Genomic DNA, 25,761 nt, shown 5'->3' on the forward strand with positions numbered 1-25,761 from the left:
GAGATGCACTTTTGAATCTGAGAGAGCACAAGTAATAAATGTGCCCCAGTTTCTCAATGACCTACCTCCAGATCCGATGTTGCCCCAACCGGTGATCCAGGTGTCCACACCGTCGTTGAAAGTGCTGTCTGAGGCTGCCAGGCACACTGGCAGAATGAAGTTGTTGAAAGTGACCGGTGAGGAGAGCTTCAGGAGGGAGATGTCGTTGTCATTAGTGCTAGGGTTGTAGCTGGGATGATTGATGATCTGAGAGACTGTTCGAGACACTGCATTGGGGTTGGACCCCTCTTGACTCTGGAGACCGAGGACCACAGCCAAACCCGCTGTGCTGGTGCTGAAGATCAGAAGAGAAACAAAGCAGTGCAAAGACATGAAGAGCAGGGCTGCAGTCGAGACTACCTCAGTCAAGCAGATACAAATCCATTTAAGAGAGAAAGATTTTTCTTCTAAACCTCTTGTATTGTTCTATTTGAATAATTGTTGGAGGCCTGAAGAGGAAAATCTCCAGAATTTCACAAGACAAAGCTAGAAAAAAGAGATCTAAATTTGAGCAGCAGAACAATAAATTTTCTTCTTTCCTGTCCTGTTAATCATTTTGAGACCCTTGATATTCATCTTGCGACCCCTTGGAGGGGTCTCATGGCATGTTGTTTTCCATCACAGCTCTACTCTAACTGCTTACCTTGGGAAGCAGTGAGCAGCCGTCAGCACCCATTCTTTGTTAATGAGGGATCCTCCGCAGAAGTGAAATCCAGAACTTTGCAGACTGACCTGCCAGGGCCAGCTGCCTTCAGGTGCCACCTCTCCTCCAACAATCCTGGTGTTGAGCGCAGGCCGACCGCACACTACAGAGAGACAGACGATAAAAACACAGAGTGAGCAATGCTCGGCCCTCCCTGAATTACCACTGTGGTTTCTGTTTGCAGGATTATAACCTTCAACTGTGAGTTAAAGATTATGATCCTGGGAGTCTGCTGGGAGGCTCTCAAGATAACAAGAGGTGAAACTATAATCTCATTTCAATATTAGTCTAAATGTTTCTTTGCTTCTACTTGCTCTCTTAAAGGACAGGTTCACAATTTTCCAAGTGTGTCTTAATACATCAGTCAGGAGCCCAAATGAACAGTGAAACATGTTTTTCTTGCTGTAATCATTCCTCCTGTTCATACTGACCATTAGAAGATCCCTTCAGAACGCACGTACAATGTAAGTGATGGGGACAAAATCCACAGTCCTCCTTCTGTGCAAAAATGTGTTTAAAAGTTTATCTGAAGCTAATATGAAGCTTCAGCGTCCAAATGAGCCAGATCAAGTAGATACCGTTCAATGTTACAAAAACTGTAGTGCCAAAGTCCCTCTTTTTGTTACTATACTTCCTTCACAGCTCAACAGGGAAAGACTGTCCAAGGAAACACAAAGAGGGAATTTCATGCTAAAATGACTGTAAATGTGGCAGATCTTTTAATAGCCAATATGACCAGGAGGAATGATTACAGCAAGGAGAACCTCTTTAACTGTTCCTGTGGACACTTGACTGTTGTTTTAAGATGCCCTTGAAGAATAGTGAACCAGTCCTTTAAGACTGGAATTCTGGCTTTGACAGCAAATACCAACAACAATCAAACTATCAACCTTTCTATCCAACAACATGTTTAAAATGTAAACAAGTGGAAACTGTGACTTACCATCTAGTTGTGAGTGAGACTCTGAAAAACAGAAAACAAACAGCTCTTGAAACAACAATTCAGCATTTATATTCACTGATACTCAATACTACAATATTGACTACTAAACTCACTTAAACACAGATTTTTAAAATATGAGTGACACTCATTTTACAGTCTCTTCTCTCAGCTAACAGAGAGAGAGAAAAATTCCAGTCACAAAAGAGTTGTTGTTTTCGATGGCATTGCTTCAGAAATCATCATGATCATCAAAGGTTTCAATAACCAAAATTTAAGTGCTGTACCATCCTATAATTTATTGGTTCCTTTTAATGGCTTTTCACCGTCATCGAACAGGTAGGTTCAATGGTGGGCTCAAGGGGGCAAAAAAAAAAGCAACTGTGCCCTTTAAGTTAACCCCACAATAAAGCAAACATGATAAAATGTCCTCTAAGGTGCCCCCACACCTGTTCTGTAATTACTGTCTTAGTTATGGTTAATCAGGATGAAATGCTCTATAGAGTGCCTGTATGTGTAACAATCTGGGATGAAATGCCCTCAAGGATGCTTTTTCATTTGAAGAAAATGTGATAGTGCCCTGTAAAATATCCCCACATGATGTAATGCAGAGCCCTATGAGTTGCTCTTGTAATGGGCTGAGCTGGAGGTTTTGTATGGCTGCCCTTCTAGTGGAAAAAGTGCCATTTAGGGTTCCCCTAACTTAAGTGCAGAATTGGGTGCACTTTCAATGAAAAAAGGGATTAAGTGCCCTCTAGGGTGCCCCCAGGTGTTAGAAAACATGATGCCATGATGAGTGCCCTTCAATAACAAAAAACATGGTGAAGTGCCCTATAGGGTGCCCTGCATGGGAGAAAAACATGGTGAAGTGCCCTTCCAGTGAAGAGCATGAGATACTTTGCCTGTAAAATGCCCTTATGATGGAGTAAACTGGCCATTATTGTGAAGGAAAATATTTAGAACTGTCTAACTCCTAACTGACAAAGGTTTCAGGAGACATGGATTTATTGAAGCTAGACTAAGCTAGAAGAGAACAGATATTAGCAGTACAAGTGAAACACTGTTTAATGCTTCTCAATTCTGAAGGTTACCTCCTGGTGGGGAGTATTTGATCCTTCACTAGACCCTCGAGATTTACTACATGTCCAAATAAGGTTATTCTTTACTCATCCATACAGGTGTGAGGATTCTATTGGGTACTAGATCCTGAACAAGAAACTACACCGACCTAAGTGAACCATTGTTCACACATTCAGGCAACATGCAATATATTCTTAGAAGAGACAGTCTGGCCATCTGAAATAGAGCACAGCATTTCTTCTACAACCTTAGTTTCCCAAGGAGACAGCCAGCCTCATCAGGACAGCTGCGTTGCTCAGTCATCCTTAGCAGACAGAGAGATGAACTGCTCTGAAAGAGAGAGGCCATGACCTACTCCTCCAAGGTTTGCAGATGACCCAAAAATGACCACTCGTCTAAATAACACTGTCATACTTACCTTTGAGCCTAAAGAAGGAGAACTCCTCTACAATTATGGAAGGAATGAGTGTATGTTGACCATCATGAAAATAAAGAACCCTTAAAAACATGTTGTAGTTGTTGTAGCTGTAACACTGTTCCATTCAGTTGGTTCTGGTACAGTACTACTCACTAGTTTACATGGTTCTGTTGTCTTTGGGTCAGTGCAGTCTGAGCTGCTAGTGATGACTGCATCAGTTGAGCAATCATTCTCCAAACTGAAGCTCATCAAGACCCAGCTTACAAGCAGATGTGGAGAAGGAAGGCTCTCAGAACCTCTGCTGTTGTCCATTGAGAGGGAGGGAAGGGAGGCTATTAACATTTACAAAGTCATGGCCAAAAGAATTCTCCTTTTATTTCACCAATTTTGCCTCTCATTTCCCTAACAAGACTGTTCAAAATAGCTAATTCTCAAAAGGCAGACAGTGAAAGATGTTTTTTAAAAAAGATCACAGAAAATAGATCCATCATTTTAAACATTAAACATCCTTCAAACACACAGAACTTTATTTTAAATTCTAGCAGAGATCCAAATGTTTCCAAAGATACCAAACATGTCAGGCTGACTTTTGGAAAAATTTGTCCAAAACGATGCACAAACATCTGGAATATTTCTCTTCTGTTAGAATAGTGCAGCCATAAGAAGCATGGAGCCTTTGGTTTGAATGTTTCTCTCAGTGTAAAGATCATTTATCCTCAATGAAGAGGCGGAACAAGCTGATACAGAATAGATCTGAAACTGTCGCACAGTGTGGTAATATGTCTAATCTAAAAGCTTTCAAATTTGTAGTTAAAAATCGGTCAGATCTGTTCACAAAGCCTGGACATGACAGTTACTCACGATTGACTGTTGTTGAAGGGAGGGTGGTTGGAGGTGGCGGCAGGCCGGAACAGTTGGCACTGAGGTCACTGTCAGTCCCATTGGACGTGAAGGTGACGAAGCCTGGCTGGTCGCTGGTGACTTGGCTGTTGATCCAGGACTGATACTCGGACACTCTGGCGTAGACTCCTGGGAAATTAGGCTCCGCACAACCAAAACCAAAGCTCACAACTCCAGCCTGGACCCAGACACTTCCTGTCTTTGTTACCATCGGACCACCTGAGTCCCCCTTTGAGGAGAGAAACATTCAGGAGTGGGTCAGGAGAAAGAATCTTTGTAGGAAGGGAAATCTAAAGGAAGAACAGGTGGTAAAATGATCACCTGACAGGAGTCCTTCCCTCCGGCACGTAACCCAGCGCAGATCATGTTGTTGGTGATTGTGCCCACTCCATAGTCACAGTTACACTGTCTGTTCCCAACAACAGGAACCTCCACCTCCATTAGGTTTTGTGGGGAAGGAAGGGGTACTAAAGACACACAAAATCAGTTTAATAAACAACACATATGGTGAAATATATTTTGTAAAGGACTCATACCACTTGTTTTGTCCACTAGTGTTCAGCAAAAACAAGTAGTGAACACAACACTGACATATTTCAGCTTTTAAGCTGACGTGTTGAACTTGTTAGCAAACAGTTGCTTATTTCCACATCCAGCTGTTATGGAGGAACATTATCATTCATTTGGAGTCGTGTTTCTGTCCACCTGGTAAATGTAAGTACAATATTCACTCTCTTTTAGCTCAGTTTTTGCTCGTGACTTTGATGGGATGTGTGGTTGTAAGAGATCAGAGAGGTAGGTTGGAGATAGTCCATTCAGTGATTTATAGGCAAACAGTAAAATCTTAAAATCAATCCTAAAACGTACTGGGAACCAGTGGAGGGATGCTAGTACAGGGGAAATGTGCTCTCGCTTGCATGGGACAAGATTAAAGCATGTATGACCCTCTCATAGTCATTAAGTGATAAAAAGGACTTCACCTTAGATAAAAGCCTTAGCTGGAAGAAACTCAGAAGCCTTTTATCTAAGGTGAAAGTCCTTTTTATCACTTAATGACTATGAGGGTCATACATGCTTTAATCTTGTCCCATGCAAGCGAGAGCACATTTCCCTGTACTAGCATCCCTCCACTGGTTCCCAGTACGTTTAGATTAACTTTTGATTTTACTGACCTTTCATATCACGTCATTATCAGAATGTTCCTAGGATAGATAAATCATCAGTTTGTTGTTTAATCTGTCTAATACTTTTGTAATGTGGAGTGTGATAGTATTGTAACATGCAGATTATGTTGAAAATATAAATACAAGCTGTAAGTTACAAAAGGTTTCCGTCGCTCACTGAGATGCATTTTTGAATCTGAGAGAGCACAAGTAATAGATGTGCCCCAGTTTCTCAATGACCTACCTCCAGATCCGATGTTGCCCCAGCCGGTAATCCAGGTGTCCACGCCGTTGTTGAAAGTGCTGTCTGAGGCTGCCAGGCACACTGGCACAATGAAGTCGTTGAAAGTAACCGGTGAGGAGAGCTTCAGGAGGGAGATGTCGTTGTCATTAGTGCTAGGGTTGTAGCTGGGATGATTGATGATCTGAGAGACCGTTCGAGACACTGCATTGGGGTTGGACCCCTCTTGACTCTGGAGACCGAGGACCACAGCCAAACCCGCTGTGCTGGTGCTGAAGATCAGAAGAGAAACAAAGCAGTGCAAAGACATGAAGAGCAGGGCTGCAGTTGAGACTACCTCAGTCAAGCAGATGCAAATCCATTTAAGAGAGAAAGATTTTTCTTCTAAACCTCTTGTATTGCTCTATTTGAATAATTGTTGGAGGCCTGAAGAGGAAAATCTCCAGAATTTCACAAGACAAAGCTAGAAAAAAGAGATCTAAATTTGAGCAGTAGAACAATACATTTTCTTCTTTCCTGTCCTGTTAATCATTTTGAGACCCTTGATATTCATCTTGCGACCCCTTGGAGGGGTCTCATGGCATGTTGTTTTCCATCACAGCTCTATTCTAACTGCTCACCTTGAGAAGCAGTGAGCAGCCGTCAGCACCCATTCTTTGTTAATGAGGGATCCTCCGCAGAAGTGAAATCCAGAACTTTGCAGACTGGCCTGCCAGGGCCAGCTGCCATTAGGGGCCGCCTGTCCTCCAACAATCCTGGTGTTGAGCGCAGGCCGACCGCACACTACAGAGAGACAGACGATAAAAACACAGAGTGAGCAATGCTCGGCCTCCCTGAATTACCACTGTGGTTTCTGTTTGCAGGATTATAACCTTCAACTGTGAGTTAAAGATTATGATCCTGGGAGTCTGCTGGGAGGCTCTCAAGATAACAAGAGGTGAAACTATAATCTCATTTCAATATTAGTCTAAATGTTTCTTTGCTTCTACTTGCTCTCTTAAAGGACAGGTTCACAATTTTCCAAGTGTGTCTTAATACATCAGTCAGGAGCCCAAATGAACAGTGAAACATGTCTTTCTTGCTGTAATCATTCCTCCTGTTCATACGGACCATTAGAAGATCCCTTCATAACGCACGTACAATGTAAGTGATGGGGACAAAATCCACAGTCCTCCTTCTGTGCAAAAATGTGTTTAAAAGTTTATCTGAAGCTAATATGAAGCTTCAGCGTCCAAATGAGCCAGATCAAGTAGATACCGTTCAATGTTACAAAAACTGTAGTGCCAAAGTCCCTCTTTTTGTTACTATACTTCTTTCACAGCTCAACAGGGAAAGACTGTCCAAGGAAACACAAAGAGGGAATTTCATGCTAAAATGACTGTAAATGTGGCAGATATTTTAATAGCCAATATGACCAGGAGGAATGATTACAGCAAGGAGAACCTCTTTAACTGTTCCTGTGGACACTTGACTGTTGTTTTAAGATGCCCTTGAAGAATAGTGAACCAGTCCTTTAAGACTGGAATTCTGGCTTTGACAGCAAATACCAACAACAATCAAACTATCAACCTTTCTATCCAACAACATGTTTAAAATGTAAACAAGTGGAAACTGTGACTTACCATCTAGTTGTGAGTGAGACTCTGAAAAACAGAAAACAAACAGCTCTTGAAACAACAATTCAGCATTTATATTCACTGATACTCAATACTACAATATTGACTACTAAACTCACTTAAACACAGATTTTTAAAATATGAGTGACACTCATTTTACAGTCTCTTCTCTCAGCTAACAGAGAGAGAGAAAAATTCCAGTCACAAAAGAGTTGTTGTTTTCGATGGCATTGCTTCAGAAATCATCATGATCATCAAAGGTTTCAATAACCAAAATTTAAGTGCTGTACCATCCTATAATTTATTGGTTCCTTTTAATGGCTTTTCACCGTCATCGAACAGGTAGGTTCAATGGTGGGCTCAAGGGGGCAAAAAAAAAAGCAACTGTGCCCTTTAAGTTAACCCCACAATAAAGCAAACATGATAAAATGTCCTCTAAGGTGCCCCCACACCTGTTCTGTAATTACTGTCTTAGTTATGGTTAATCAGGATGAAATGCTCTATAGAGTGCCTGTATGTGTAACAATCTGGGATGAAATGCCCTCAAGGATGCTTTTTCATTTGAAGAAAATGTGATAGTGCCCTGTAAAATATCCCCACATGATGTAATGCAGAGCCCTATGAGTTGCTCTTGTAATGGGCTGAGCTGGAGGTTTTGTATGGCTGCCCTTCTAGTGGAAAAAGTGCCATTTAGGGTTCCCCTAACTTAAGTGCAGAATTGGGTGCACTTTCAATGAAAAAAGGGATTAAGTGCCCTCTAGGGTGCCCCCAGGTGTTAGAAAACATGATGCCATGATGAGTGCCCTTCAATAACAAAAAACATGGTGAAGTGCCCTATAGGGTGCCCTGCATGGGAGAAAAACATGGTGAAGTGCCCTTCCAGTGAAGAGCATGAGATACTTTGCCTGTAAAATGCCCTTATGATGGAGTAAACTGGCCATTATTGTGAAGGAAAATATTTAGAACTGTCTAACTCCTAACTGACAAAGGTTTCAGGAGACATGGATTTATTGAAGCTAGACTAAGCTAGAAGAGAACAGATATTAGCAGTACAAGTGAAACACTGTTTAATGCTTCTCAATTCTGAAGGTTACCTCCTGGTGGGGAGTATTTGATCCTTCACTAGACCCTCGAGATTTACTACATGTCCAAATAAGGTTATTCTTTACTCATCCATACAGGTGTGAGGATTCTATTGGGTACTAGATCCTGAACAAGAAACTACACCGACCTAAGTGAACCATTGTTCACACATTCAGGCAACATGCAATATATTCTTAGAAGAGACAGTCTGGCCATCTGAAATAGAGCACAGCATTTCTTCTACAACCTTAGTTTCCCAAGGAGACAGCCAGCCTCATCAGGACAGCTGCGTTGCTCAGTCATCCTTAGCAGACAGAGAGATGAACTGCTCTGAAAGAGAGAGGCCATGACCTACTCCTCCAAGGTTTGCAGATGACCCAAAAATGACCACTCGTCTAAATAACACTGTCATACTTACCTTTGAGCCTAAAGAAGGAGAACTCCTCTACAATTATGGAAGGAATGAGTGTATGTTGACCATCATGAAAATAAAGAACCCTTAAAAACATGTTGTAGTTGTTGTAGCTGTAACACTGTTCCATTCAGTTGGTTCTGGTACAGTACTACTCACTAGTTTACATGGTTCTGTTGTCTTTGGGTCAGTGCAGTCTGAGCTGCTAGTGATGACTGCATCAGTTGAGCAATCATTCTCCAAACTGAAGCTCATCAAGACCCAGCTTACAAGCAGATGTGGAGAAGGAAGGCTCTCAGAACCTCTGCTGTTGTCCATTGAGAGGGAGGGAAGGGAGGCTATTAACATTTACAAAGTCATGGCCAAAAGAATTCTCCTTTTATTTCACCAATTTTGCCTCTCATTTCCCTAACAAGACTGTTCAAAATAGCTAATTCTCAAAAGGCAGACAGTGAAAGATGTTTTTTAAAAAAGATCACAGAAAATAGATCCATCATTTTAAACATTAAACATCCTTCAAACACACAGAACTTTATTTTAAATTCTAGCAGAGATCCAAATGTTTCCAAAGATACCAAACATGTCAGGCTGACTTTTGGAAAAATTTGTCCAAAACGATGCACAAACATCTGGAATATTTCTCTTCTGTTAGAATAGTGCAGCCATAAGAAGCATGGAGCCTTTGGTTTGAATGTTTCTCTCAGTGTAAAGATCATTTATCCTCAATGAAGAGGCGGAACAAGCTGATACAGAATAGATCTGAAACTGTCGCACAGTGTGGTAATATGTCTAATCTAAAAGCTTTCAAATTTGTAGTTAAAAATCGGTCAGATCTGTTCACAAAGCCTGGACATGACAGTTACTCACGATTGACTGTTGTTGAAGGGAGGGTGGTTGGAGGTGGCGGCAGGCCGGAACAGTTGGCACTGAGGTCACTGTCAGTCCCATTGGACGTGAAGGTGACGAAGCCTGGCTGGTCGCTGGTGACTTGGCTGTTGATCCAGGACTGATACTCGGACACTCTGGCGTAGACTCCTGGGAAATTAGGCTCCGCACAACCAAAACCAAAGCTCACAACTCCAGCCTGGACCCAGACACTTCCTGTCTTTGTTACCATCGGACCACCTGAGTCCCCCTTTGAGGAGAGAAACATTCAGGAGTGGGTCAGGAGAAAGAATCTTTGTAGGAAGGGAAATCTAAAGGAAGAACAGGTGGTAAAATGATCACCTGACAGGAGTCCTTCCCTCCGGCACGTAACCCAGCGCAGATCATGTTGTTGGTGATTGTGCCCACTCCATAGTCACAGTTACACTGTCTGTTCCCAACAACAGGAACCTCCACCTCCATTAGGTTTTGTGGGGAAGGAAGGGGTACTAAAGACACACAAAATCAGTTTAATAAACAACACATATGGTGAAATATATTTTGTAAAGGACTCATACCACTTGTTTTGTCCACTAGTGTTCAGCAAAAACAAGTAGTGAACACAACACTGACATATTTCAGCTTTTAAGCTGACGTGTTGAACTTGTTAGCAAACAGTTGCTTATTTCCACATCCAGCTGTTATGGAGGAACATTATCATTCATTTGGAGTCGTGTTTCTGTCCACCTGGTAAATGTAAGTACAATATTCACTCTCTTTTAGCTCAGTTTTTGCTCGTGACTTTGATGGGATGTGTGGTTGTAAGAGATCAGAGAGGTAGGTTGGAGATAGTCCATTCAGTGATTTATAGGCAAACAGTAAAATCTTAAAATCAATCCTAAAACGTACTGGGAACCAGTGGAGGGATGCTAGTACAGGGGAAATGTGCTCTCGCTTGCATGGGACAAGATTAAAGCATGTATGACCCTCTCATAGTCATTAAGTGATAAAAAGGACTTCACCTTAGATAAAAGCCTTAGCTGGAAGAAACTCGTTTCGACCACTGAGTTTATCTGTTTGTCTAACCTAAATTCACTGTCCATGATCACACTCAGTTTCAAAGGAATATAAATCTGCGTGTCGGCAGTTTGCCATGAAATTTACTGACCACATTAATGCTCCTCAGATAAATGAACTCTTTTGATTTTACTGACCTTTCATATCACGTCATTATCAGAATGTTCCTAGGATAGATAAATCATCAGTTTGTTGTTTAATCTGTCTAATACTTTTGTAATGTGGAGTGTGATAGTATTGTAACATGCAGATTATGTTGAAAATATAAATACAAGCTGTAAGTTACAAAAGGTTTCCGTCGCTCACTGAGATGCATTTTTGAATCTGAGAGAGCACAAGTAATAGATGTGCCCCAGTTTCTCAATGACCTACCTCCAGATCCGATGTTGCCCCAGCCGGTAATCCAGGTGTCCACGCCGTTGTTGAAAGTGCTGTCTGAGGCTGCCAGGCACACTGGCACAATGAAGTCGTTGAAAGTAACCGGTGAGGAGAGCTTCAGGAGGGAGATGTCGTTGTCATTAGTGCTAGGGTTGTAGCTGGGATGATTGATGATCTGAGAGACCGTTCGAGACACTGCATTGGGGTTGGACCCCTCTTGACTCTGGAGACCGAGGACCACAGCCAAACCCGCTGTGCTGGTGCTGAAGATCAGAAGAGAAACAAAGCAGTGCAAAGACATGAAGAGCAGGGCTGCAGTTGAGACTACCTCAGTCAAGCAGATGCAAATCCATTTAAGAGAGAAAGATTTTTCTTCTAAACCTCTTGTATTGCTCTATTTGAATAATTGTTGGAGGCCTGAAGAGGAAAATCTCCAGAATTTCACAAGACAAAGCTAGAAAAAAGAGATCTAAATTTGAGCAGTAGAACAATACATTTTCTTCTTTCCTGTCCTGTTAATCATTTTGAGACCCTTGATATTCATCTTGCGACCCCTTGGAGGGGTCTCATGGCATGTTGTTTTCCATCACAGCTCTATTCTAACTGCTCACCTTGAGAAGCAGTGAGCAGCCGTCAGCACCCATTCTTTGTTAATGAGGGATCCTCCGCAGAAGTGAAATCCAGAACTTTGCAGACTGGCCTGCCAGGGCCAGCTGCCATTAGGGGCCGCCTGTCCTCCAACAATCCTGGTGTTGAGCGCAGGCCGACCGCACACTACAGAGAGACAGACGATAAAAACACAGAGTGAGCAATGCTCGGCCTCCCTGAATTACCACTGTGGTTTCTGTTTGCAGGATTATAACCTTCAACTGTGAGTTAAAGATTATGATCCTGGGAGTCTGCTGGGAGGCTCTCAAGATAACAAGAGGTGAAACTATAATCTCATTTCAATATTAGTCTAAATGTTTCTTTGCTTCTACTTGCTCTCTTAAAGGACAGGTTCACAATTTTCCAAGTGTGTCTTAATACATCAGTCAGGAGCCCAAATGAACAGTGAAACATGTCTTTCTTGCTGTAATCATTCCTCCTGTTCATACGGACCATTAGAAGATCCCTTCATAACGCACGTACAATGTAAGTGATGGGGACAAAATCCACAGTCCTCCTTCTGTGCAAAAATGTGTTTAAAAGTTTATCTGAAGCTAATATGAAGCTTCAGCGTCCAAATGAGCCAGATCAAGTAGATACCGTTCAATGTTACAAAAACTGTAGTGCCAAAGTCCCTCTTTTTGTTACTATACTTCTTTCACAGCTCAACAGGGAAAGACTGTCCAAGGAAACACAAAGAGGGAATTTCATGCTAAAATGACTGTAAATGTGGCAGATATTTTAATAGCCAATATGACCAGGAGGAATGATTACAGCAAGGAGAACCTCTTTAACTGTTCCTGTGGACACTTGACTGTTGTTTTAAGATGCCCTTGAAGAATAGTGAACGAGTCCTTTAAGACTGGAATTCTGGCTTTGACAGCAAATACCAACAACAATCAAACTATCAACCTTTCTATCCAACAACATGTTTAAAATGTAAACAAGTGGAAACTGTGACTTACCATCTAGTTGTGAGTGAGACTCTGAAAAACAGAAAACAAACAGCTCTTGAAACAACAATTCAGCATTTATATTCACTGATACTCAATACTACAATATTGACTACTAAACTCACTTAAACACAGATTTTTAAAATATGAGTGACACTCATTTTACAGTCTCTTCTCTCAGCTAACAGAGAGAGAGAAAAATTCCAGTCACAAAAGAGTTGTTGTTTTCGATGGCATTGCTTCAGAAATCATCATGATCATCAAAGGTTTCAATAACCAAAATTTAAGTGCTGTACCATCCTATAATTTATTGGTTCCTTTTAATGGCTTTTCACCGTCATCGAACAGGTAGGTTCAATGGTGGGCTCAAGGGGGCAAAAAAAAAAGCAACTGTGCCCTTTAAGTTAACCCCACAATAAAGCAAACATGATAAAATGTCCTCTAAGGTGCCCCCACACCTGTTCTGTAATTACTGTCTTAGTTATGGTTAATCAGGATGAAATGCTCTATAGAGTGCCTGTATGTGTAACAATCTGGGATGAAATGCCCTCAAGGATGCTTTTTCATTTGAAGAAAATGTGATAGTGCCCTGTAAAATATCCCCACATGATGTAATGCAGAGCCCTATGAGTTGCTCTTGTAATGGGCTGAGCTGGAGGTTTTGTATGGCTGCCCTTCTAGTGGAAAAAGTGCCATTTAGGGTTCCCCTAACTTAAGTGCAGAATTGGGTGCACTTTCAATGAAAAAAGGGATTAAGTGCCCTCTAGGGTGCCCCCAGGTGTTAGAAAACATGATGCCATGATGAGTGCCCTTCAATAACAAAAAACATGGTGAAGTGCCCTATAGGGTGCCCTGCATGGGAGAAAAACATGGTGAAGTGCCCTTCCAGTGAAGAGCATGAGATACTTTGCCTGTAAAATGCCCTTATGATGGAGTAAACTGGCCATTATTGTGAAGGAAAATATTTAGAACTGTCTAACTCCTAACTGACAAAGGTTTCAGGAGACATGGATTTATTGAAGCTAGACTAAGCTAGAAGAGAACAGATATTAGCAGTACAAGTGAAACACTGTTTAATGCTTCTCAATTCTGAAGGTTACCTCCTGGTGGGGAGTATTTGATCCTTCACTAGACCCTCGAGATTTACTACATGTCCAAATAAGGTTATTCTTTACTCATCCATACAGGTGTGAGGATTCTATTGGGTACTAGATCCTGAACAAGAAACTACACCGACCTAAGTGAACCATTGTTCACACATTCAGGCAACATGCAATATATTCTTAGAAGAGACAGTCTGGCCATCTGAAATAGAGCACAGCATTTCTTCTACAACCTTAGTTTCCCAAGGAGACAGCCAGCCTCATCAGGACAGCTGCGTTGCTCAGTCATCCTTAGCAGACAGAGAGATGAACTGCTCTGAAAGAGAGAGGCCATGACCTACTCCTCCAAGGTTTGCAGATGACCCAAAAATGACCACTCGTCTAAATAACACTGTCATACTTACCTTTGAGCCTAAAGAAGGAGAACTCCTCTACAATTATGGAAGGAATGAGTGTATGTTGACCATCATGAAAATAAAGAACCCTTAAAAACATGTTGTAGTTGTTGTAGCTGTAACACTGTTCCATTCAGTTGGTTCTGGTACAGTACTACTCACTAGTTTACATGGTTCTGTTGTCTTTGGGTCAGTGCAGTCTGAGCTGCTAGTGATGACTGCATCAGTTGAGCAATCATTCTCCAAACTGAAGCTCATCAAGACCCAGCTTACAAGCAGATGTGGAGAAGGAAGGCTCTCAGAACCTCTGCTGTTGTCCATTGAGAGGGAGGGAAGGGAGGCTATTAACATTTACAAAGTCATGGCCAAAAGAATTCTCCTTTTATTTCACCAATTTTGCCTCTCATTTCCCTAACAAGACTGTTCAAAATAGCTAATTCTCAAAAGGCAGACAGTGAAAGATGTTTTTTAAAAAAGATCACAGAAAATAGATCCATCATTTTAAACATTAAACATCCTTCAAACACACAGAACTTTATTTTAAATTCTAGCAGAGATCCAAATGTTTCCAAAGATACCAAACATGTCAGGCTGACTTTTGGAAAAATTTGTCCAAAACGATGCACAAACATCTGGAATATTTCTCTTCTGTTAGAATAGTGCAGCCATAAGAAGCATGGAGCCTTTGGTTTGAATGTTTCTCTCAGTGTAAAGATCATTTATCCTCAATGAAGAGGCGGAACAAGCTGATACAGAATAGATCTGAAACTGTCGCACAGTGTGGTAATATGTCTAATCTAAAAGCTTTCAAATTTGTAGTTAAAAATCGGTCAGATCTGTTCACAAAGCCTGGACATGACAGTTACTCACGATTGACTGTTGTTGAAGGGAGGGTGGTTGGAGGTGGCGGCAGGCCGGAACAGTTGGCACTGAGGTCACTGTCAGTCCCATTGGACGTGAAGGTGACGAAGCCTGGCTGGTCGCTGGTGACTTGGCTGTTGATCCAGGACTGATACTCGGACACTCTGGCGTAGACTCCTGGGAAATTAGGCTCCGCACAACCAAAACCAAAGCTCACAACTCCAGCCTGGACCCAGACACTTCCTGTCTTTGTTACCATCGGACCACCTGAGTCCCCCTTTGAGGAGAGAAACATTCAGGAGTGGGTCAGGAGAAAGAATCTTTGTAGGAAGGGAAATCTAAAGGAAGAACAGGTGGTAAAATGATCACCTGACAGGAGTCCTTCCCTCCGGCACGTAACCCAGCGCAGATCATGTTGTTGGTGATTGTGCCCACTCCATAGTCACAGTTACACTGTCTGTTCCCAACAACAGGAACCTCCACCTCCATTAGGTTTTGTGGGGAAGGAAGGGGTACTAAAGACACACAAAATCAGTTTAATAAACAACACATATGGTGAAATATATTTTGTAAAGGACTCATACCACTTGTTTTGTCCACTAGTGTTCAGCAAAAACAAGTAGTGAACACAACACTGACATATTTCAGCTTTTAAGCTGACGTGTTGAACTTGTTAGCAAACAGTTGCTTATTTCCACATCCAGCTGTTATGGAGGAACATTATCATTCATTTGGAGTCGTGTTTCTGTCCACCTGGTAAATGTAAGTACAATATTCACTCTCTTTTAGCTCAGTTTTTGCTCGTGACTTTGATGGGATGTGTGGTTGTAAGAGATCAGAGAGGTAGGTTGGAGATAGTCCATTCAGTGATTTATAGGCAAACAGTAAAATCTTAAAATCAATCCTAAAACGTACTGGGAACCAGTGGAGGGATGCTAGTACAGGGGAAATGTGCTCTCGCTTGCATGGGACAAGATTAAAGCATGTATGACCCTCTCATAGTCATTAAGTGATAAAAAGGACTTCACCTTAGATAAAAGCCTTAGCTGGAAGAAACTCGTTTCGACCACTGAGTTTATCTGTTTGTCTAACCTAAATTCACTGTCCATGATCACACTCAGTTTCAAAGGAATATAAATCTGCGTGTCGGCAGTTTGCCATGAAATTTACTGACCACATTAATGCTCCTCAGATAAATGAACTCTTTTGATTTTACTGACCTTTCATATCACGTCATTATCAGAATGTTCCTAGGATAGATAAATCATCAGTTTGTTGTTTAATCTGTCTAATACTTTTGTAATGTGGAGTGTGATAGTATTGTAACATGCAGATTATGTTGAAAATATAAATACAAGCTGTAAGTTACAAAAGGTTTCCGTCGCTCACTGAGATGCATTTTTGAATCTGAGAGAGCACAAGTAATAGATGTGCCCCAGTTTCTCAATGACCTACCTCCAGATCCGATGTTGCCCCAGCCGGTAATCCAGGTGTCCACGCCGTCGTTGAAAGTGCTGTCTGAGGCTGCCAGGCACACTGGCACAATGAAGTCGTTGAAAGTAACCGGTGAGGAGAGCTTCAGGAGGGAGATGTCGTTGTCATTAGTGCTAGGGTTGTAGCTGGGATGATTGATGATCTGAGAGACCGTTCGAGACACTGCATTGGGGTTGGACCCCTCTTGACTCTGGAGACCGAGGACCACAGCCAAACCCGCTGTGCTGGTGCTGAAGATCAGAAGAGAAACAAAGCAGTGCAAAGACATGAAGAACAGGGCTGCAGTTGAGACTACCTCAGTCAAGCAGATGCAAATCCATTTAAGAGAGAAAGATTTTTCTTCTAAACCTCTTGTATTGTTCTATTTGAATAATTGTTGGAGGCCTGAAGAGGAAAATCTCCAGAATTTCACAAGACAAAGCTAGAAAAAAGAGATCTAAATTTGAGCAGTAGAACAATACATTTTCTTCTTTCCTGTCCTGTTAATCATTTTGAGACCCTTGATATTCATCTTGCGACCCCTTGGAGGGGTCTCATGGCATGTTGTTTTCCATCACAGCTCTATTCTAACTGCTCACCTTGAGAAGCAGTGAGCAGCCGTCAGCACCCATTCTTTGTTAATGAGGGATCCTCCGCAGAAGTGAAATCCAGAACTTTGCAGACTGGCCTGCCAGGGCCAGCTGCCATTAGGGGCCGCCTGTCCTCCAACAATCCTGGTGTTGAGCGCAGGCCGACCGCACACTACAGAGAGACAGACGATAAAAACACAGAGTGAGCAATGCTCGGCCTCCCTGAATTACCACTGTGGTTTCTGTTTGCAGGATTATAACCTTCAACTGTGAGTTAAAGATTATGATCCTGGGAGTCTGCTGGGAGGCTCTCAAGATAACAAGAGGTGAAACTATAATCTCATTTCAATATTAGTCTAAATGTTTCTTTGCTTCTACTTGCTCTCTTAAAGGACAGGTTCACAATTTTCCAAGTGTGTCTTAATACATCAGTCAGGAGCCCAAATGAACAGTGAAACATGTCTTTCTTGCTGTAATCATTCCTCCTGTTCATACGGACCATTAGAAGATCCCTTCATAACGCACGTACAATGTAAGTGATGGGGACAAAATCCACAGTCCTCCTTCTGTGCAAAAATGTGTTTAAAAGTTTATCTGAAGCTAATATGAAGCTTCAGCGTCCAAATGAGCCAGATCAAGTAGATACCGTTCAATGTTACAAAAACTGTAGTGCCAAAGTCCCTCTTTTTGTTACTATACTTCTTTCACAGCTCAACAGGGAAAGACTGTCCAAGGAAACACAAAGAGGGAATTTCATGCTAAAAAGACTGTAAATGTGGCAGATATTTTAATAGCCAATATGACCAGGAGGAATGATTACAGCAAGGAGAACCTCTTTAACTGTTCCTGTGGACACCTGACTGTTGTTTTAAGATGCCCTTGAAGAATAGTGAACCAGTCCTTTAAGACTGGAATTCTGGCTTTGACAGCAAATACCAACAACAATCAAACTATCAACTTTTCTATCCAACAACATTTTTAAAATGTAAACAAGTGGAAACTTTGACTTACCATCTAGTTGTGAGTGAGACTCTGAAAAACAGAAAACAAACAGCTCCTGAAACAACAATTCAGCATTTATATTCACTGATACTCAATACTACAATATTGACTACTAAACTCACTTAAACACAGATTTTTAAAATATGAGTGACACTCATTTTCCCATCTCTTCTCTCAGCTAACAGAGAGAGAGAAAAATTCCAGTCACAAAAGAGTTGTTGTTTTCGATGGCATTGCTTCAGAAATCATCAAAGGCTTCAATAACCAAAATTTAAGTGCTGTACCATCCTATAATTTATTGGTTCCTTTTAATGGCTTTTCACCGTCATCGAACAGGTAGGTTCAATGGTGGACTCAAGGGGGCAAAAAAAAAGCAAATGTGCCCTTTAAGTTAACCCCACAATAAAGCAAACATGATAAAATGTCCTCTAAGGTGCCCCCACACCTGTTCTGTAATTACTGTCTTAGTTATGGTTAATCAGGATGAAATGCTCTATAGAGTGCCTGTATATGTAACAATCTGGGATGAAATGCCCTCAAGGATGCCTTTTCAGTTGAAGAAAATGTGATAGTGCCCTGTAAAATATCCCCACATGATGTAATGCAGAGCCCTATGAGTTGCTCTTGTAATGGGCTGAGCTGGAGGTTTTGTATGGCTGCCCTTCTAGTGGAAAAAGTGCCATTTAGGGTTCCCCTAACTTAAGTGCAGAATTGGGTGCACTTTCAATGAAAAAAGGGAATGATTGCCCTATAGGGTGCCCCCAGGTGTTAGAAAACATGATGCCATGATGAGTGCCCTTCAATAACAAAAAACATGGTGAAGTGCCCTATAGGGTGCCCTGCATGGGAGAAAAACATGGTGAAGTGCCCTTCCAGTGAAGAACATGAGATACTTTGCATGTAAAATGCCCCTATGATGGAGTAAACTGGCCATTATTGTGAAGGAAAATATTTAGAACTGTCTAACTCCTAACTGACAAAGGTTTCAGGAGACATGGATTTATTGAAGCTAGACTAAGCTAGAAGAGAACAGATATTAGCAGTACAAGTGAAACACTGTTTAATGCTTCTCAATTCTGAAGGTTACCTCCTGGTGGGGAGTATTTGATCCTTCACTAGACCCTCGAGATTTACTACATGTCCAAATAAGGTTATTCTTTACTCATCCATACAAGTGTGAGGATTCTATTGGGTACTAGATCCTGAACAAGAAACTACACCGACCTAAGTTAACCATTGTTCACACATTCAGGTAATATGCAAAATATTCTTAGAAGAGACAGTCTGGCCATCTGAAACGGAGCACAGCATTTCTTCTACAACCTTAGTTTCCCAAGGAGACAGCCAGCCTCATCAGGACAGCTGCGTTGCTCAGTCATCCTTAGCAGACAGAGAGATGAACTGCTCTGAAAGAGAGAGGTCATGACCTACTCCTCCAAGGTTTGCAGATGACCCAAAAATGACCACTCGTCTAAATAACACTGTCATACTTACCTTTGAGCCTAAAGAAGGAGAACTCCTCTACAATTATGGTAGGAATGAGTGTATGCTGGCCATCATGAAAATAAAGAACCCTTAAAAACATGTTGTAGTTGTTGTAGCTGTAACATTGTTCCATTCAGTTGGTTCTGGTACAGTACTACTCACTAGTTTGCTCAGCAACAACCCTTTAGAGGGTTCTGTTGTCTTTGGGTCAGTGCAGTCTGAGCTGCCAGTGATGACTGCATCAGTTGAGCGATCATTCTTCAAACTGAAGCTCATCAAGACCCAGCTTACAAGCAGATGTGTAGAAGGGAGGCTCTCAGAACCTCTGCTGTTGTCCATTGAGAGGGAGGGAAGGGAGGCTATTAACATTTACAAACTCATGGCCAAAAGAATTCTCCTTTTATTTCACCAATTTTGCCTCTCATTTCCCTGACAAGACTGTTCAAAATAGCTAATTCTCAAAAGGCAGACAATGAAAGATGTTTTTTAAAAAAGATCACAGAAAATAGATCCATCATTTTAAACATTAAACATCCTTCAAACACACAGAACTTTATTTTAAATTCTAGCAGAGATCCAAATGTTTCCAAAGATACCAAACATGTCAGGCTGACTTTTGGAAAAATTTGTCCAAAACGATGCACAAACATCTGGAATATTTCTCTTCTGTTAGAATAGCGCAGCCATAGGAAGCATGGAGCCTTTGGTTTGAATGTTTCTCTCAGTGTAAAGATCATTTATCCTCAATGAAGAGGCGGAACAAGCTGATACAGAATAGATCTGAAACTGTCGCAGTGTGGAAATATGTCTAATCTAAAAGCTTTCAAATTTGTAGTTAAAAATCGGTCAGATCTGTTCACAAAGCCTGGACATGACAGTTACTCACGATTGACTGTTGTTGGAGGGAGGGTGGTTGGAGGTGGCGGCAGGCCGGAACAGTTGGCACTGAGGTCACTGTCAGTCCCATTGGACGTGAAGGTGACGAAGCCTGGCTGGTCGCTGGTGACTTGGCTGTTGATCCAGGACTGATACTCGGACACTCTGGCGTAGACTCCTGGGAAATTAGGCTCCGCACAACCAAAACCAAAGCTCACAACTCCAGCCTGGACCCAGACACTTCCTGTCTTTGTTACCATCGGACCACCTGAGTCCCCCTTTGAGGAGAGAAACATTCAGGAGTGGGTCAGGAGAAAGAATCTTTGTAGGAGGGGAAATCTAAAGGAAGAACAGGTGGTAAAATGATCACCTGACAGGAGTCCTTCCCTCCGGCACGTAACCCAGCGCAGATCATGTTGTTGGTGATTGTGCCCACTCCATAGTCACAGTTACACTGTCTGTTCCCAACAACAGGAACCTCCACCTCCATTAGGTTTTGTGGGGAAGGAAGGGGTACTAAAGACACACAAAATCAGTTTACAACACATATGGTGAAATATATTTTGTAAAGGACTCATACCACTTGTTTTGTCCACTAGTGTTCAGCAAAAACAAGTAGTGAACACAACACTGACATATTTCAGCTTTTAAGCTGACGTGTTGAACTTGTTAGCAAACAGTTGCTTATTTCCACATCCAGCTGTTATGGAGGAACATTATCATTCATTTGGAGTCGTGTTTCTGTCCACCTGGTAAATGTAAGTACAATATTCACTCTCTTTTAGCTCAGTTTTTGCTTGTGACTTTGATGGGATGTGTGGTTGTAAGAGATCAGAGAGGTAGGTTGGAGATAGTCCATTCAGTGATTTATAGGCAAACAGTAAAATCTTAAAATCAATCCTAAAACGTACTGGGAACCAGTGGGGGGATGCTAGTACAGGGGAAATGTGCTCTCGCTTGCATGAGACAAGATAAAAGCATGTATGACCCTCTCATAGTCATTAAGTGATAAAAAGGACTTCACCTTAGATAAAAGCCTTAGCTGGAAGAAACTCGTTTCGACCACTGAGTTTATCTGTTTGTCTAACCTAAATTCACTGTCCATGATCACACTTAGTTTCAAAGGAATATAAATCTGCGTGTCGGCAGTTTGCCATGAAATTTACTGACCACATTAATGCTCCTCAGATAAATGAACTCTTTTGATTTTACTGACCTTTCATATCACGTCATTATCAGAATGTTCCTAGGATAGATAAATCATCAGTTTGTTGTTTAATCTGTCTAATACTTTTGTAATGTGGAGTGTGATAGTATTGTCACATGCAGATTATGTTGAAAATATAAATACAAGCTGTAAGTTACAAAAGGTTTCCGTCGCTCACTGAGATGCATTTTTGAATCTGAGAGAGCACAAGTAATAGATGTGCCCCAGTTTCTCAATGACCTACCTCCAGATCCGATGTTGCCCCAGCCGGTGATCCAGGTGTCCACGCCGTCGTTGAAAGTGCTGTCTGAGGCTGCCAGGCACACTGGCACAATGAAGTCGTTGAAAGTAACCGGTGAGGAGAGCTTCAGGAGGGAGATGTCGTTGTCATTAGTGCTAGGGTTGTAGCTGGGATGATTGATGATCTGAGAGACCGTTCGAGACACTGCATTGGGGTTGGACCCCTCTTGACTCTGGAGACCGAGGACCACAGCCAAACCCGCTGTGCTGGTGCTGAAGATCAGAAGAGAAACAAAGCAGTGCAAAGACATGAAGAGCAGGGCTGCAGTTGAGACTACCTCAGTCAAGCAGATACAAATCCATTTAAGAGAGAAAGATTTTTCTTCTAAACCTCTTGTATTGTTCTATTTGAATAATTGTTGGAGGCCTGAAGAGGAAAATCTCCAGAATTTCACAAGACAAAGCTAGAAAAAAAGAGATCTAAATTTGAGCAGTAGAACAATAAATTTTCTTCTTTCCTGTCCTGTTAATCATTTTGAGACCCTTGATATTCATCTTGCGACCCCTTGGAGGGGTCTCATGGCATGTTGTTTTCCATCACAGCTCTATTCTAACTGCTCACCTTGAGAAGCAGTGAGCAGCCGTCAGCACCCATTCTTTGTTAATGAGGGATCCTCCGCAGAAGTGAAATCCAGAACTTTGCAGACTGGCCTGCCAGGGCCAGCTGCCATTAGGGGCCGTCTGTCCTCCAACAATCCTGGTGTTGAGCGCAGGCTGACCGCACACTACAGAGAGACAGACGATAAAAACACAGAGTGAGCAATGCTCGGCCCTCCCTGAATTACCACTGTGGTTTCTGTTTGCAGGATTATAACCTTCAACTGTGAGTTAAAGATTATGATCCTGGGAGTCTGCTGGGAGGCTCTCAAGATAACAAGAGGTGAAACTATAATCTCATTTCAATATTAGTCTAAATGTTTCTTTGCTTCTACTTGCTCTCTTAAAGGACAGGTTCACAATTTTCCAAGTGTGTCTTAATACATCAGTCAGGAGCCCAAATGAACAGTGAAACATGTTTTTCTTGCTGTAATCATTCCTCCTGTTCATACGGACCATTAGAAGATCCCTTCATAACGAACGTACAATGTAAGTGATGGGGACAAAATCCACAGTCCTCCTTCTGTGCAAAAATGTGTTTAAAAGTTTATCTGAAGCTAATATGAAGCTTCAGCGTCCAAATGAGCCAGATCAAGTAGATATCGTTCAATGTTACAAAAACTGTAGTGCCAAAGTCCCTCTTTTTTTTACTATACTTCTTTCACAGCTCAACAGGGAAAGACTGTCCAAGGAAACACAAAGAGGGAATTTCATGCTAAAAAGACTGTAAATGTGGCAGATCTTATAATAGCCAATATGACCAGGAGGAATGATTACAGCAAGGAGAACCTCTTTAACTGTTCCTGTGGACACCTGACTGTTGTTTTAAGATGCCAAAATTTAAGTGCTATACCATCCTATAATTTATTGGTTCCTTTTAATGGCTTTTCACCGTCATCGAACAGGTAGGTTCAATGGTGGACTCAAGGGGGCAAAAAAAAAGCAAAAGTGCCCTTTAAGTTAACCCCACAATAAAGCAAACATGATAAAATGTCCTCTAAGGTGCCCCCACACCTGTTCTGTAATTACTGTCTTAGTTATGGTTAATCGGGATGAAATGCTCTATAGAGTGCCTGTATGTGTAACAATCTGGGATGAAATGCCCTCAAGGATGCTTTTTCATTTGAAGAAAATGTGATAGTGCCCTGTAAAATATCCCCACATGATGTAATGCAGAGCCCTATGAGTTACTCTTGTAATGGGCTGAGCTGGAGGTTTTGTATGGCTGCCCTTCTAGTGGAAAAAGTGCCATTTAGGGTTCCCCTAACTTAAGTGCAGAATTGGGTGCACTTTCAATGAAAAAAGGGATTAAGTGCCCTCTAGGGTGCCCCCAGGTGTTAGAAAACATGATGCCATGATGAGTGCCCTTCAATAACAAAAAACATGGTGAAGTGCCCTATAGGGTGCCCTGCATGGGAGAAAAACATGGTGAAGTGCCCTTCCAGTGAAGAACATGAGATACTTTGCATGTAAAATGCCCTTATGATGGAGCAAACTGGCCATTATTGTGAAGGAAAATATTTAGAACTGTCTAACTCCTAACTGACAAAGGTTTCAGGAGACATAGATTTATTGAAGCTAGACTAAGCTAGAAGAGAACAGATATTAGCAGTACAAGTGAAACACTGTTTAATGCTTCTCAATTCTGAAGGTTACCTCCTGGTGGGGAGTATTTGATCCTTCACTAGACCCTCGAGATTTACTACATGTCCAAATAAGGTTATTCTTTACTCATCCATACAGGTGTGAGGATTCTATTGGGTACTAGATCCTGAACAAGAAACTACACCGACCTAAGTGAACCATTGTTCACACATTCAGGTAACATGCGATATATTCTTAGAAGAGACAGTCTGGCCATCTGAAACAGAGCACAGCATTTCTTCTACAACCTTAGTTTCCCAAGGAGACAGCCAGCCTCATCAGGACAGCTGCGTTGCTCAGTCATCCTTAGCAGACAGAGAGATGAACTGCTCTGAAAGAGAGAGGTCATGACCTACTCTTCCAAGGTTTGCAGATGACCCAAAAATGACCACTCGCCTAAATAACACTGTCATACTTACCTTTGAGCCTAAAGAAGGAGAACTCCTCTACAATTATGGTAGGAATGAGTGTATGCTGACCATCATGAAAATAAAGAACCCTTAAAAACATGTTGTAGTTGTTGTAGCTGTAACACTGTTCCATTCAGTTGGTTCTGGTACAGTACTACTCACTAGTTTACATGGTTCTGTTGTCTTTGGGTCAGTGCAGTCTGAGCTGCTAGTGATGACTGCATCAGTTGAGCAATCATTCTCCAAACTGAAGCTCATCAAGACCCAGCTTGCAAGCAGATGTGGAGAAGGAAGGCTCTCAGAACCTCTGCTGTTGTCCATTAAGAGGGAGGGAAGGGAGGCTATTAACATTTACAAAGTCATGGCCAAAAGAATTCTCCTTTTATTTCACCAATTTTGCCTCTCATTTCCCTAACAAGACTGTTCAAAATAGCTAATTCTCAAAAGGCAGACAATGAAAGATGTTTTTTAAAAAAGATCACAGAAAATAGATCCATCATTTTAGACATTAAACATCCTTCAAACACACAGAACTTTATTTTAAATTCTAGCAGAGATCCAAATGTTTCCAAAGATACCAAACATGTCAGGCTGACTTTTGAAAAAATTTGTCCAAAACGATGCACAAACATCTGGAATATTTCTCTTCTGTTAGAATAGTGCAGCCATAAGAAGCATGGAGCCTTTGGTTTGAATGTTTCTCTCAGTGTAAAGATCATTTATCCTCAATGAAGAGGCGGAACAAGTTGATACAGAATAGATCTGAAACTGTCGCACAGTGTGGAAATATGTCTAATCTAAAAGCCTTCAAATTTGTAATTAAAAATCAGTCAGATCTGTTCACAAAGCCTGGACATGACAGTTACTCACGATTGACTGTTGTTGGAGGGAGGTTGGTTGGAGGTAGCGGCAGGCCGGAACAGCTGACACTGAGGTCACTGTCAGTCCCATTGGACGTGAAGGTGACGAAGCCTGGCTGGTCGCTGGTGATTTGGCTGTTGATCCAGGACTGATACTCAGACACTCTGGCGTAGACTCCTGGGAAATTAGGCTCCGCACAACCTCTTCCAAAGCTCACAACTCCAGCCTGGACCCAGACACTTCCTGTCTTTGTTACCATCGGACCACCTGAGTCCCCCTTTGAGGAGAGAAACATTCAGGAGTAGGTCAGGAGAAAAAATCTTTGTAGTAGGGGAAATCTAAAGGAAGAACAGGTGGTAAAATGATCACCTGACAGGAGTCCTTCCCTCCAGCACGTAACCCAGCGCAGATCATGTTGTTGGTGATTTCGCCCACTCCATAG

At 41.8% G+C, this 25,761-nt stretch overlaps 1 protein-coding gene across 1 annotated transcript in view; it reads right to left on the reverse strand.

The window, feature by feature from the left end:
• LOC137201242 (uncharacterized) overlaps positions 1–25,761 on the reverse strand; it is a 41,688-nt gene that overhangs the window by 7,235 nt on the left and 8,692 nt on the right. The window contains exons 3-24 of the mRNA XM_067616188.1: positions 22,370–22,532; positions 21,752–22,020; positions 20,671–20,816; positions 20,311–20,578; positions 17,949–17,969; positions 16,947–17,109; positions 16,330–16,598; positions 15,244–15,389; positions 14,884–15,151; positions 12,528–12,548; positions 11,526–11,688; positions 10,909–11,177; positions 9,823–9,968; positions 9,463–9,730; positions 7,107–7,127; positions 6,105–6,267; positions 5,488–5,756; positions 4,402–4,547; positions 4,042–4,309; positions 1,686–1,706; positions 683–845; positions 66–334 (exon numbers count right to left, since the gene is read on the reverse strand). Of these exons, the coding sequence (XP_067472289.1) occupies positions 66–334; positions 683–845; positions 1,686–1,706; positions 4,042–4,309; positions 4,402–4,547; positions 5,488–5,756; positions 6,105–6,267; positions 7,107–7,127; positions 9,463–9,730; positions 9,823–9,968; positions 10,909–11,177; positions 11,526–11,688; positions 12,528–12,548; positions 14,884–15,151; positions 15,244–15,389; positions 16,330–16,598; positions 16,947–17,109; positions 17,949–17,969; positions 20,311–20,578; positions 20,671–20,816; positions 21,752–22,020; positions 22,370–22,532 (3,900 nt within the window). The remainder of the gene's footprint in view (positions 1–65; positions 335–682; positions 846–1,685; positions 1,707–4,041; positions 4,310–4,401; positions 4,548–5,487; positions 5,757–6,104; positions 6,268–7,106; positions 7,128–9,462; positions 9,731–9,822; positions 9,969–10,908; positions 11,178–11,525; positions 11,689–12,527; positions 12,549–14,883; positions 15,152–15,243; positions 15,390–16,329; positions 16,599–16,946; positions 17,110–17,948; positions 17,970–20,310; positions 20,579–20,670; positions 20,817–21,751; positions 22,021–22,369; positions 22,533–25,761) is intronic.

The sequence above is a fragment of the Thunnus thynnus genome, chromosome 17 (genome assembly GCF_963924715.1).
Source record: "Thunnus thynnus chromosome 17, fThuThy2.1, whole genome shotgun sequence".
NCBI lineage: Eukaryota > Metazoa > Chordata > Actinopteri > Scombriformes > Scombridae > Thunnus > Thunnus thynnus.